At 38.4% G+C, this 14,737-nt stretch overlaps 1 protein-coding gene across 2 annotated transcripts in view; it reads right to left on the bottom strand.

The window, feature by feature from the left end:
* The window catches only part of Dek (protein), an 89,935-nt gene that overhangs the window by 60,272 nt on the left and 14,926 nt on the right, over nt 1–14,737 (bottom strand). For both annotated transcript variants that reach the window (XM_071690580.1, XM_071690581.1), the window contains exons 3-4: nt 13,984–14,141; nt 1,252–1,406 (exon numbers count right to left, since the gene is read on the bottom strand). In XM_071690580.1, the coding sequence (XP_071546681.1) occupies nt 1,252–1,406; nt 13,984–14,141 (313 nt within the window). The remainder of the gene's footprint in view (nt 1–1,251; nt 1,407–13,983; nt 14,142–14,737) is intronic.

The raw sequence follows: 14,737 nt of genomic DNA, 5'->3' as shown, positions 1-14,737 counted from the left end.
TTACTTCACACAATGCCCTACCCATAACAACATTCAATAACTAATGTAACATAATATGACATAACATTGACACCCTAAAATCTAATTCAAATCAGTCACCTAAAATACCATTTACTCACATGCAACACTCCCATTACAAAATCTTGCAACATCAAGATGTTTTCCAAGTACACCATACAGAATAAGAACTTTCCAATTCATATATCATATGCCTTTTCTGAATCAGATACATACTGCAAAAGCTTTCTTTACCTCTACAACTTTCTTTACTGCTTGTGTGAGCAAAAGGTGTGAGCAACACATCATCTTCCCTTCCAAAGTTTCACCTTGTCCTTCATCAACAAGGAGTTTACAAATCCTTTCAACACAATTGCTTTCGTACCATGTCATGATCCCTCCATGTAAGCTGTGCCAGATGGCAAAATATCTTTGTATGTTCCTGCAGGAAGGCACACTAACAACTGATTTGTTCCTCTATAATTTTTTTAATTGTAAACATTTTTTCATTATACTTGATTGCCATTTCCTGTATCACAGAGGTGGTGCCAGGAAACAGATGAAGAACGACCCATTCCCTCATATACACACTTACATATATACATAAATTTTTATACTCACTTTTATTTACCCTTCCTTCATGGGCTGGATGAAGTACTGCCTTAGTCCTGTCATCAGGCACCTGACAACTTTCTCATGCTTCCATACACATTCACTCTTAAATTCTCTGAGCCCCCTGTAGACAGCCTCACGTCAATTTCTGACCAAAATTTCACACAAATTTCCTCTCCTTTTTTCAACTGACTTCTATGAATTTCAATTAAACTAAGCAAATCCCCATAATTTTACCAACATATATTTCCTTTTCTTACTATTTCTCAGGTAAATTCATCTAAAAATTCCACATCTTACTGTTTTATATTCTCTCTCTCCATTTACCCCAACCTCTCTCAAACAAAGGAAAAACTCTTCGTTGCTCATGTTCCCTACCATCCTACCAATCATCACTCTCCCTTACAACTAACCACAGCATCATCATTCACCTTAAACATTATTACAATTACTAATTTCAGCCAAAGATTCAGAATATCCGTTAACTGGTGAAAAAGGCTGTTAGTCAGCCACATTCACTACCATATACATACAAAACTTTTCATACTATTCTTCTATGAGCCTGTAACTTAAGCTGACTCATGGACAATAGCTAACACTGGTTAACTGCATATGGCACTTTAAAGAAAACGGGGCACTCACCTTTCAACTGTACTTAATTTGCTTTGATGTTTCTTATCCTCTTTAGTAAAAGGAAATCCATTGAATTTGCGGAGGTTTTTTTTCACTTCACTACCACTTCCAGGTCGACTATATGCAACCCTGTGCAGAACTTTAAGGTCATCTACTGGCATTTTCTGTAAAGACAATATTTCTTCTTTGTACTTAAGCAAAAACTATGAATCTAAGTGGCTCTATATTTTTTTTTACATGCATCTCTTGCTTTAGAGACAGCGTCATAAAATATCTGCATAAAATTGTCGACATTGACACAAAACTTAAAATACAGTTTAAAGAAACAAGGCTTAGTTTCCATCCAATTAGTAAAGCTGAATCCAAACACAGCAAGCCCAAACCAATATTTTTTCAATACCTTCTTCCATTTCCCAATTCAGTAAAGCAGTCCAATGACACATTAATCTCCTCAAATAACCAAGTCTATCAGATTAAATAATCACACAATCACACCTTGTGACAAGTCATAGCCAAAGCCAATCAACCAACAGAATATATTCTGGACATGAGAAGATCCAATACCAACATACTGTAAAGCTTAGGTGATATGTACATCCATTCATCCATCTATTAAATTATGGGGAGAGAAAGTACCAGCCTACCTACATGTACTTAAGACTAGATTTTACCGTGATGAAGGGCTAGCACATAGCAACTTGCCACATATCATGCTTGATGAATAAAGCTAATCCTTTCTGCTGCTGCAAAGCTGTCTATTCTAGGTTCATCTGGAAATAATTTCAACTGCATAAGTTTTCTTTTAGTGTCTGAAGGTGTCTAATGCATGCTTCTTATTTCTCCTAGTTGTGTCCTTAATAACTGACCTAGCAACCTGGCCGGGCTTTCATATATTTTGTTTGATTTAGGTGTATTCCATGGTATTCTTTATCATTCAATAACTGTGTTGCATCATCCTTAGCGAGCTTTCAGGTTCAATAAATTTTTCTTTCATCTTATGTCCAAATTCCTCAATTGTGTTTATGAATTCTATTTAATTGATTATTTGCTTCACTGGTGACATACATACAACACAGGAATATTAAATTTTACTTATATATGCATTAAACATTTTTATCAATATTTTTCTCTCATTTGAAGTGAGATCTCAATATCATACCACTAATTACTTGGTTCAATAGTGTTAGCTTCTCTAAACCTTCTCGGAATAACAGTATTCTATTCAAGATGACACCCAAATGCTTTACACTTGTCTCTTCCTATCATTCTCTCTGCTAGGCCTTTAGATAGCAATACCAAAGTATTCTTCCTTATTCCATAACTTATTTCTATTTATTTATTTTGCTTTGTAGCTGTCTCCCGCGTTTGCGAGGTAGCGCAAGGAAACAGACGAAAGAAATGGCCCAACCCACCCCCATACACATGTATATACATACACGTCCACACACGTAAATATACATACCTATACATCTCAATGTACACATATATATACACACACAGACACATACATATATACCCATGCACACAATTCACACTGTCTGCCTCTATTCATTCCCATCGCCACACATGGAATACCATCCCCCTCCCCCCTCATGTGTGCGAGGTAGCGCTAGGAAAAGACAACAAAGGCCCCATTCATTCCCACTCAGTCTCTAGCTGTCATGCAATAATGCCCGAAACCACAGCTCCCTTTCCACATCCAGGCCCCACAAAACTTTCCATGGTTTACCCCAGACGCTTCACATTCCCTGATTCAATCCACTGACAGCACGTCAACCCTGGTATACCACATCGATCCAATTCACTCTATTCCTTGCCCGCCTTTCACCCTCCTGCATGTTTAGGCCCCGATCACACAAAATCTTTTTCATTCCATCTTTCCACCTCCAATTTGGTCTCCCACTTCTCCTCGTTCCCTCCACCTCCGACACATATATCCTCTTGGTTAATCTTTCCTCACTCATTCTCTCCATGTGCCCAAACCATTTCATAACACCCTCTTCTGCTCTCTCAACCACGCTCTTTTTATTTCCACACATCTCTCTTACCCTTACATTACTTACTCGATCAAACCACCTCACACCACACATTGTCCTCAAACATCTCATTTCCAGCACATCCACCCTCCTGCGCACAACTCTATCCATAGCCCACGCCTCGCAACCATACAACATTGTTGGAACCACTATTCCTTCAAACATACCCATTTTTGCTTTCCGAGATAATGTTCTCGACTTCCACACATTCTTCAAGGCTCCCAGGATTTTCGCCCCCTCCCCCACCCTATTATTCACTTCCGCTTCCATGGTTCCATCCGCTGCCAGATCCACTCCCAGATATCTAAAACACTTCACTTCCTCCAGTTTTTCTCCAATCAAACTTACCTCCCAATTGACTTGACCCTCAACCCTACTGTACCTAATAACCTTGCTCTTATTCACATTTACTCTTAACTTTCTTCTTTCACACACTTTACCAAACTCAGTCACCAGCTTCTGCAGTTTCTCACATGAATCAGCCACCAGCGCTGTATCATCAGCGAACAACAACTGACTCACTTCCCAAGCTCTCTCATCCACAACACACTGCATACTTGCCCCTCTTTCCAAAACTCTTGCATTCACCTACCTAACAACCCCATCCATAAACAAATTAAACAACCCTGGAGACATTACACACCCCTGCCGCAAACCTACATTCACTGAGAACCAATCACTTTCCTCTCTTCCTACACGTACACATGCCTTACATCCTCGATAAAAACTTTTCACTGCTTCTAACAACTTGCCTCCCACACCATATTTTCTTAATACCTTCCACAGAGCATCTCTATCAACTCTTATCATATGCTAGAATTTTTTCTTTGCTAAATTCCTCCAGGTTCACTTCATTTGTGTATTCTGTAAGAGTCATTTTCCACCTCCATTTGACCAGTTTCTCATTCAGTCATTTTGTTTACTTTGGTATTGTCATCAAAACTTCTTACTATGCTTTATTTACTTTGTGGTGTCTGATATCAGAAGAGAGTACTTAAGATGAGGTTTAACCGAAAGACAAGGATCGGGCTTTCAAGGCTAGTGTGCACCACTCAATGCAGGAAAATCTAGAGTTATATATAGCAGGCTCAGATAGTCCCTTGTCAATATGTGCAAGATATAGATATTGTATGCCTGTGTACAGAATATCAGGAGCACATATGTAGGTAAGGCAGAAAGGACTGACAGCAACCTAGGCCTAAGAGGTGAAACTTAGCCAATGAAACACTGCATCTCCATATGAGTACCTGTTGTACAAGATTACAGCAATGGCTAGGCAAGTGCAAAGAGCTCAGTGCCTGCTTTATTTTGTTTTTTCACAGCTGCTACGCCGCTTGTACAAGTGTCTTTCTGAGATTTATCAGGGACCGACTTCAGACATCCGTCTAGTTTCTGTTGTCACTGTGTATCTTTATTCTTTCACCTGGCACTGCATTATCTCCTTACAACTCATCAACCACCAAAATTTAGGTTTTTCTGGTTGTTTAAAAAATGTATTCAACCTTAGAATACCACAGGTATTCATCTTAAATACCTCACTAAAGCAGGAAACAGCAAGTATGAATATATCTATCTACCTATTTAAGGTTATGGGAGCAATGAAGAATGTGTATAAAGTAAGAATGTTATTAGAGATGGCAAGAGTTTTTCCATGGATTACTCTCCTTTATTTCAATCATTCACTGTTTGTGTCTGTTGTTCATTTTCATTGCTCTCTTGATTATGGTTTTATATTTTTTTGGTGTACTACATACTTGCTAGTTTCAAAATCTTGGCATTCATGTTTTTGTTACTGTTCCTAGTCCACTCTTGGCCCATTCTTTCATTTGATCTCTCTAATTCCAAGCAATTCCTGGTAAATTATATGGGAGGGTATTGATTGAGAGGGTGAAGGCATGTACAGAGCATCAGATTGGGGAAGAGCAGTGTGGTTTCAGAAGTGGTAGAGGATGTGTGGATCAGGTGTTTGCTTTGAAGAATGTATGTGAGAAATACTTAGAAAAGCAAATGGATTTGTATGTATCATTTATGGATCTGGAGAAGGCATATGATAGAGTTGATAGAGATGCTCTGTGGAAGGTATTAAGAATATATGGTGTGGGAGGAAAGTTGTTAGAAGCAGTGAAAAGTTTTTATCGAGGATGTAAGGCATGTGTACGTGTAGGAAGAGAGGAAAGTGATTGGTTCTCAGTGAATGTAGGTTTGCGGCAGGGGTGTGTGATGTCTCCATGGTTGTTTAATTTGTTTATGGATGGGGTTGTTAGGGAGGTAAATGCAAGAGTTTTGGAAAGAGGGGCAAGTATGAAGTCTGTTGGGGATGAGAGAGCTTGGGAAGTGAGTCAGTTGTTGTTCGCTGATGACACAGCGCTGGTGGCTGATTCATGTGTGAAACTGCAGAAGCTGGTGACTGAGTTTGGTAAAGTGTGTGGAAGAAGAAAGTTAAGAGTAAATGTGAATAAGAGCAAGGTTATTAGGTACAGTAGGGTTGAGGGTCAAGTCAATTGGGAGGTGAGTTTGAATGGAGAAAAACTGGAGGAAGTGAAGTGTTTTAGATATCTGGGAGTGGATCTGGCAGCGGATGGAACCATGGAAGCGGAAGTGGATCATAGGGTGGGGGAGGGGGCGAAAATTCTGGGGGCCTTGAAGAATGTGTGGAAGTCGAGAACATTATCTCGGAAAGCAAAAATGGGTATGTTTGAAGGAATAGTGGTTCCAACAATGTTGTATGGTTGCGAGGCGTGGGCTATGGATAGAGTTGTGCGCAGGACGATGGATGTGCTGGAAATGAGATGTTTGAGGACAATGTGTGGTGTGAGGTGGTTTGATCGAGTGAGTAACGTAAGGGTAAGAGAGATGTGTGGAAATAAAAAGAGCGTGGTTGAGAGAGCAGAAGAGGGTATTTTGAAGTGGTTTGGGCACATGGAGAGGATGAGTGAGGAAAGATTGACCAAGAGGATATATGTGTCGGAGGTGGAGGGAACAAGGAGAAGAGGGAGACCAAATTGGAGGTGGAAAGATGGAGTGAAAAAGATTTTGTGTGATAGGGGCCTGAACATGCAGGAGGGTGAAAGGAGGGCAAGGAACAGAGTGAATTGGAGCGATGTGGTATACCGGGGCTGACGTGCTGTCAGTGGATTGAATCAAGGCATGTGAAGCGTCTGGGGTAAACCATGGAAAGCTGTGTAGGTATGTATATTTGTGTGTGGACGTATGTATATACATGTGTATGGGTGGGGGGGCCATTTCTTTCGTCTGTTTCCTTGCGCTACCTCGCAAACGCGGGAGACAGCAACAAAGTATTAAAAAAAAAAAAAAAAAAAAAAAAAAAAAAAAAAAAAAAAAAATTCCAAGCATTACTGATTTCATTTTCCCATTCTCCCCATTTCTTATCAACTTCATGTCCTGTCTCTGCAACCCTCTCTGTACCTAACTTTTTCATTTGGTACCATTATTTCTCTTTAACTATATATTCCATGTGAGCAAACCTTGCCTAAATTTTAACACCAGATGGAGGTAAAAATCTACAACCCCATTTGCATTCATAAATATATTCAAATGCCTACACTCATTGGAGTGTGTTAACATTTTGTATTTTAGTGACTAGAAAAAACATTGTATTGTAGAGTTTTGGAAATTCATTTAAAGTTTCCCAACAAAGTAGTGTTTGCATGTCTTTTCAAAAGTATCAATAGTTTCTCAAACAATAATAGTTTTAAACCAACTGATTTCATTCAGTCTGCCTTTGTTTATATCTGTTTTAAAGTTAGTACAGTACACACTTCTATGATGTTCCGATCCAATACATTAGCTTTACTTCAATGTCAGTGGTGAGTAGCGCTAATTCATTATAAAATTAAGATAATGATGCTATTGCTTGTAAGTTTGTGTAAAACATGTATCTGACTGTGTGAATGCACTGTTCTTTGGCTTGTATTAATGTCGTATCCATAACCTGATCCACCCTTTTCTTTTTTTTTTTTTTTTTTTTTGCTTTGTCGCTGTCTCCCGCGTTTGCGAGGTAGCACAAGGAAACAGACGAAAGAAATGGCCCAACCCACCCCCATACACATGTATATACATACGTCCACACACGCAAATATATATACCTACACAGCTTTCCATGGTTTACCCCAGTCGCTTCACATGCCTTGATTCAATCCACTAACAGCACGTCAACCCCGGTATACCACATCGCTCCAATTCACTCTATTCCTTGCCCTCCTTTCACCCTCCTGCATGTTCAGGCCCCAATCACACAAAATCTTTTTCACCCCATCTTTCCACCTCCAATTTGGTCTCCCTCTTCTCATCGTTCCCTCCACCTCCGACACATATATTCTCTTGGTCAATCTTTCCTCACTCATTCTCTCCATGTGCCCAAACCATTTCAAAACACCCTCTTCTGCTCTCTCAACCACGCTCTTTTTATTTCCACACATCTCTCTTACCCTTACGTTACTTACTCGATCAAACCACCTCACACCACACATTGTCCTCAAACATCTCATTTCCAGCACATCCATCCTCCTGCGCACAACTCTATCCATAGCCCACGCCTCGCAACCATACAACATTGTTGGAACCACTATTCCTTCAAACATACCCATTTTTGCTTTCCGAGATAATGTTCTCGACTTCCACACATTCTTCAAGGCTCCCAGAATTTTCGCCCCCTCCCCCACCCTATGATCCACTTCCGCTTCCATGGTTCCATCCGCTGCCAGATCCACTCCCAGATATCTAAAACACTTTACTTCCTCCAGTTTTTCTCCATTCAGACTCACCTCCCAATTGACTTGACCCTCAACCCTACTGTACCTAATAACCTTGCTCTTATTCACATTTACTCTTTCTTCTTTCACACACTTTACCAAACTCAGTCACCAGCTTCTGCAGTTTCTCACATGAATCAGCCACCAGCGCTGTATCATCAGCGAACAACAACTGACTCACTTCCCAAGCTCTCTCATCCCCAACAGACTTCATACTTGCCCCTCTTTCCAAAACTCTTGCATTCACCTCCCTAACAACCCCATCCATAAACAAATTAAACAACCACCCTTCTCTAATTTCATAAAACTAAAAGTTACCTGACTAATTCTGTTTAGTTCTAGCTTGTACATATATTTTTCAATATCTCTGCAATTTCTTTTAATACTTCATTGTACTACCACCTCAGTCTTGGGGGGTCTGTATATCACTATACTGATTCTATCTAAGGCTGGTATACTTACTACTATGCATTCATATTTCTTTTGGGAAAATTTCTTTTATCTGATTTCCTTCAAACTTACTGCTAACATAATGTTAATTTACTATTGAGATTCAACTATCCCCTTTAAATGTCTCAAAGCCTTTCAATGTTTTGTCCTTAATTTTCTCATTCATCCAGGTTTCAGTTAGAATTGATGAATATCATATACTTATCACTTGTATACTCATTACAACAGTTGAACTTTGAATTTCTGTTATCACACCTGTTCAAATGGTCTACTGAAACCCGTTATATCGAAGGGGGGAGTCATGTTCCTAAACAAATTTTACCTTATGCAGGTCTTAGTGTATGGAACATACCTTGAAACTAATCAATTACCAACAACATATGGAGAGCTCTCTCAGGTTAGATACTAATGTGTTATGAAGTAGCATGAAGACAAAAATCATAAAACAGAGTAATATGCTTACATGTTAAAGAAGGGATAACATGTTTAGAAGTAAAGGAGGGGATAGGTTCCAAAGCAAAAAACACAAAGCCAATACACTAAAGAATTTTATCAAAAATAGATCACTTTTGGTATAAACAATCCCTGCCAAAAACACTTATCACCAATCGTTTGCCTCCCTACCCGACATCCTCCTCCCACCTAACAGTCACTTCCCTCCCAAACACCCTCCTACCTCTGCAACACCCTCTTTCCTTCTTCCTTAACTTTCTCCATTGTGAGTGCAACAATTTTCTATATTTTCTACTTGGATCACACTTGATGACCAAGAGAGATTCAACTTTTTTTTTGTTAATTCACATAACTCATTTTTTCCTATTTGAGGTATGCATTCCTTATCAACAAAGTTAATGGTTTTTCTATCATCCTAGTGGTACTCCTATCAAAATAAGGCAAAGAAGCACAAGTTAAACCAACAATGTTATTGCTAAAGCAAATGTTTGGATAAATGCAAACTTGGAGACATTAATAACATGTTAATAAAATAACATATGTAAAACTAACACACAAGGAGGCTCTAAAGTAATTACCTTAACAGTAAAGACCATGTAACAAAAGTCTCCGAGTGAAAAAAGGACATATGAAAACATAAAGAATAGATGCATACACAAAGGCTAACACAGATTTGTAGCAGGATTAAGTATACAAACCCCGTTATTAGTCCACTGCAGCACATTTTTTAAAAGTTTCATGCAAAAAAGGATAAGACTTTTTCCCCCAAAAAAATCATTTGACAAAATAAACCACAGAATCTAATTGAAGAAAGTAGCCAAACAAAACAATGAAGTTTGGTTCAGGAACCATTACTCATCTTGATCTATGTAAAAAACTTAACTGAAGGACTAATACCTTAATATGTTTGCAGGTGATGCAATGATCATAAGGGAAGTGAAAAGCAAGGACTGCATCTGCTTACAGAGAGTAAGTACTTAACCAGACTCTAAAGCTGGTCTGATACATGACTGAAGAAATTCAACTTGAGCAAAAGGAAATTAATGAGGATGGGAAATAGCAAAAGACAGCCTTAATACAATCATTATCTCGCTTCAGGATTCTGTGTCACTAGAGTCCCATATTAGAAAAATTAAATATATAAACTGTCTGCTGGCAAATATCATAACAGCATTCAAGTATATGGATAAGAAAATATTGAGAAAGCTATTCATATCCTACATATGGTCATAACTAGTTTATGCTTCTCAGGTTTGATCACTACCCAATGAAGCACTAACATCTAATACAAAGGGAACTTCAGATGGGAACAAAGATGGTACCAGAATTGACACTTAAATTAGATGGAAAGGCTGGAGGCCTTAAACTCACCCACCATGAGAGAGAGACAGAATCACAATCTTAAGCTTTTGAAACAGACTGATGACATAGCCAATAAAGAGAAAATGGTTCTTTGAAAGATATAGGGATAGAATGACCCAAGGACATAATGTGAAATTAAGTAAGAAACTTAAGAAAAGGGACGTAAAGAAATACTTTTAAAGGAAAAGAGTGGTGGATGATTGGAACAGAACAACTGAGGACACTGTCAATGCAGACTGCATACAAATATCTGAGGATGTATGAAAGCAATGTTCAAGGGTAGGACTCGATGGGTACACAACTCCCTCCCTGTGCAGTACAAATGGGTAATTATACTGGGAAACATACCAAACTTCACCCTTAAAGATAGTGACCTCTCTTTATGCACATTCTTTAATACACTCTCACTTCCCATGGTTCCATTCACTGCCATATCCCCTCCCAGGTATCTAAAGCACTTCACTTCCTAGTTCTCTCCTTTCAAATGCATACTCCAAATAAACTCTCTCCAATGTGAAACCTAACAAACTTGCTTCTATTCATATTTACTCTCAACATTCTACTTTTACACACAATCCTAAATTCAGGCAGCAGCTTTGGTAGTTTCTCTCGGATCTGCCACCAGCAATGTCTCATCAGTAAACAATGACTGAGTCTCCCAATAGGCTCCCTCCACCCCACCACAAACAACATACCTGCTCCTCCCTAGTACGAGACCCTTGTAGTCACCTCCCTAACCATCCTATCAAAAGCACATTAAATAACCTTGTTGACACCTTACACCACTGCCACAGACTCAGCTACACCTAGAACCACTCATCTTCCACTCTTCCTAATTTCACACGTGCTTTACTCTTCAGTTAAAACTCTTCACTGCCTCTTGCAGCTTTTCTCCCACAACATTTATTTACAACACCACTCTTAAAACATCTCTATCAACCATAAAATATGCTTTCTCCATATCCATAAATGCCACATACAAATTCCTTGTTTCTCTATCTCTTGCACACATTCTTCAAAACAAACCTTTGATCCACACATCCTCTACCACTCCTGAAGCAACAGTGTGCCTCCCCAGTCTGGAACTGTGTGCTTGCCACCACCATCTCAATCATCACCCTCCCATGTAACTAATAAGGTAAACAAAAAAAAAAATCATAACTGCAATTTGAACATTCACTTTTCTCCCCCTTGCCTTTATACAAAGGCACTATGAAGGCAATATGCCAATGAGCCTTACCATAGCCATACATACACTGAAAATCCTAACTAATGAACAGCACAATAACCTCCTTTCTAAGTGTATTAAATTGCAACTTATTCAAACTGATTTAGTGCACTTCATTTTATGCAAGGCTTTAACCACCTCTTCTCTTTTCATCTAGTTGTTTCACGACTCACTATGCATACATCCACATTCAAAACAACCCACCAATAAACAGCTCTTCAAAGTATTCACTTACTCCAATTCCTGTAATTTCTACTTGTTAGCACTTCCCACTTTTGCCCCCTCATCGATGTTCCCATTTGTTCTAATTTCTCTCACACTGTTAACCTCCTTCCAAAACACTCTTATTCTCTTTGAAGTTTGCTGATACTTGCTCACCCCCAAATCTCATCTGTCCTACTTTTCAGCCCCTGGACCTTCAAATTGAATTGCTTTTTGTTGTTAAAAATACAAAAACTAAATATTCCCGAAATATGAATTTGGTACTCACTATTCATTTCATCTTAAGGGCTTTCAATATTATGGACCCTGAACCTTTTTCTGATTTCTAACTGTAATTGAAATAAAGTACTTTTCACATTCTTTGACATGCACCATTAGCTTTCATAAGACGCTAAACAATAATATATATCATTACACTCATGTTAATTAACTGTACGACTAAGAAGTCATGTATTTACACATCTTCTTGGGGTACTTTGTTCTCCTTCGCTTTGTTGCACACATCCACTTGCTTCTAGATATACGCATTTTGACAACTGTACTAACAGAAAAGCAGCTTGATATATTTCCAACTTTCTGAGATAAATTTGCATGCACACAGTGAGCAGATTTTTCTGGTCTCCACAGGATTTAGTGTGTTCCTGGACTCCACTTCAAGTCAAGATTCTATAACTATCTAGACTTTGTTTTCCTCCAGATCCCTGGGCTATTTAGTTGCACTAAATGATGAACCAAACCCTGGGTACCTGGGGTAAAACCATCTCAAATCTCCCAGATATAGTATAAACATGATCGTGATCCCACTGCATGATTGGTACTTAGCCTGGGAGGTATTAGTTGTATCAAGACCTACAACAAAATGCCAAGTTCTACAATGGATTAAAATTTCAAAAAATTTTGTTTTCAGAAAGATGAGAAAGTTTTTCAGTCCCTTAAAGGTCTTATGAAATACACCACATCCCATCAAACTTAGGACATTAGGATTCGAATCTATGTGCTCAACTCGGGGGGGGGTGTGTGTGTGTGTGTATGTGTGTGTGTGTGTGTGTGTGAATGCATCATGGTCAGCAATGCTAATTATTACACTTAAAAGTGTCATACATTACAGTTGTCTTTCATTACCCCAGGATTCGGCCCAGTTGTTACACAACTGAGAGTCAGTGAGAGGCTTCTGTGAAGGCATCCCTCATATCTAATGCTGTTACATTCAAGTGCATTATTACTGAGAAGCTTGAGATATATCGTGAAGGCCTTCCTCCTCATTTTATAATTCTGCTAAAATTACAGTCACTTAATTCTTCACATTCCTAAGGCCTTCCTCATTTTGTAAGTCTGCTAAAATCACAAGGTCACTTATTTCTTCATATTTCTAAAGAAATTCTTCTTCATTGTCCTCACCATCTGATATGTACTAGTTTAATGTTTATTGTTTCCCATAAATAATCCTTGAAAATATATCCGTATATCAACTCTTCGGAAGATTTTTCTCCCTGGAAATGGGAATTCTCCTTTGATGTATGTAAAATCAATAAAAGATATCCTCACAAACTGGAGAAGGGTGAACAGAAAATTTCACATCTTTTTAGCCTATTCATATTCCTTAATGGATTCACAAACTGATGAAGCATACTGTGTTATTTACAATCAGACAACTGTGAGAGCCCGGCAGTGCAAGGTAATACACACTTGCTCAAAGCCCACTCAGCCAGGGGTGGCAATGATATATCTTCTAAAACTGATGGGCTTGACAGTATATGGTGTATAACCTCAAACAGAGTAAGTTTCATCTCATCCATAACCAACCAAGAAACATTAGTGCCCATCTCAATGATGCACATGGTGTCATCAGCCTGCTGCAAGGGGGTGAAATTTGCATAATATATACCAGGCCTTCAACCAGTGATGGGTTATATTTGCACTGCAGGCTATTTCATCAAAAGGGTTAATAATAGCTTGAACTTCCTACTACACTATACAGATTCTGTATCGCAGTTTTCTGAGAACAGTTTTACTGTATTTCTACACAATTCCTTCCATTCATTTTATCATATTTATATTCAATGACTCAAACCACTTCACTGTATACCTTACACACCAAAACTTCCACTAGGTTCCCTTCCTGCTGTACTAAGGGACATTTGAAGTCCATGGTACCTCACTTCATTATTCCCTGTAATTAATGATTTCACAGTGTACTGTGTTTAAATCAACTAATTACCATAATCATCGCCTCAATGAAGGGAATTTCTCCAAGGGGTATTCCAGATCCTGTAGTTTTCACCTCCTCCTTTTTCGTTTCTTGGACAAACCGTTCAACTTTCTTGCGGTCACGTTTACCACTCATTTCCAATGGCTGATCATATAAGGGCACATCAGCTGGGGAAAAAATATATATATATGTAATAATCTTTCATAAGTACTGCATGATGAAGTAACTTTCTATACATCAATGTTTTTCCAGTAAAAAAGTTTGATTTTACACTTAAACCATTTACAATAAACTTATATTGATTTACACAAAATAATGAATGGCTTCTAATATACAACTCTGATTTCTCTGCCTATCTGTCTGTAACCATAAACTGCATTCCCATTTCTAAGCAATCAAAACCATACAGCTTCAAGTAAAAACAATTCACACAAATTCTTACAACAAAGTTCAATTTGAAAAAGTGAGTAAAATGAAGTCTCTCATACCACCAGAGTTCCTTAATTACTTCATATCTCATACAAAGTTACTTGGTGAAACAGGCCTCACCATTAACATCACTCTATTCCAATGCACTGGGATGGATTAGGTACAAAATGTCTCCACAATATCAGACATCTTGAACACGTTTCTCACATCAACCTATCCTACATCTAGTGTCTTAAGATATAACAAAAACTTCTACACTTATAAAAGCACTTCTTACTTTTCTATTTTACACAGTTCTTTAGGGTGGATGAAACATTTAAATAGGATACTACGG

Source organism: Panulirus ornatus, chromosome 48 (genome assembly GCF_036320965.1).
Source record: "Panulirus ornatus isolate Po-2019 chromosome 48, ASM3632096v1, whole genome shotgun sequence".
NCBI classification, from domain to species: domain Eukaryota; kingdom Metazoa; phylum Arthropoda; class Malacostraca; order Decapoda; family Palinuridae; genus Panulirus; species Panulirus ornatus.
The sequence above is the reverse complement of the archived record's forward strand: the minus strand, read 5'-3'. Positions and strand labels throughout refer to the sequence as shown.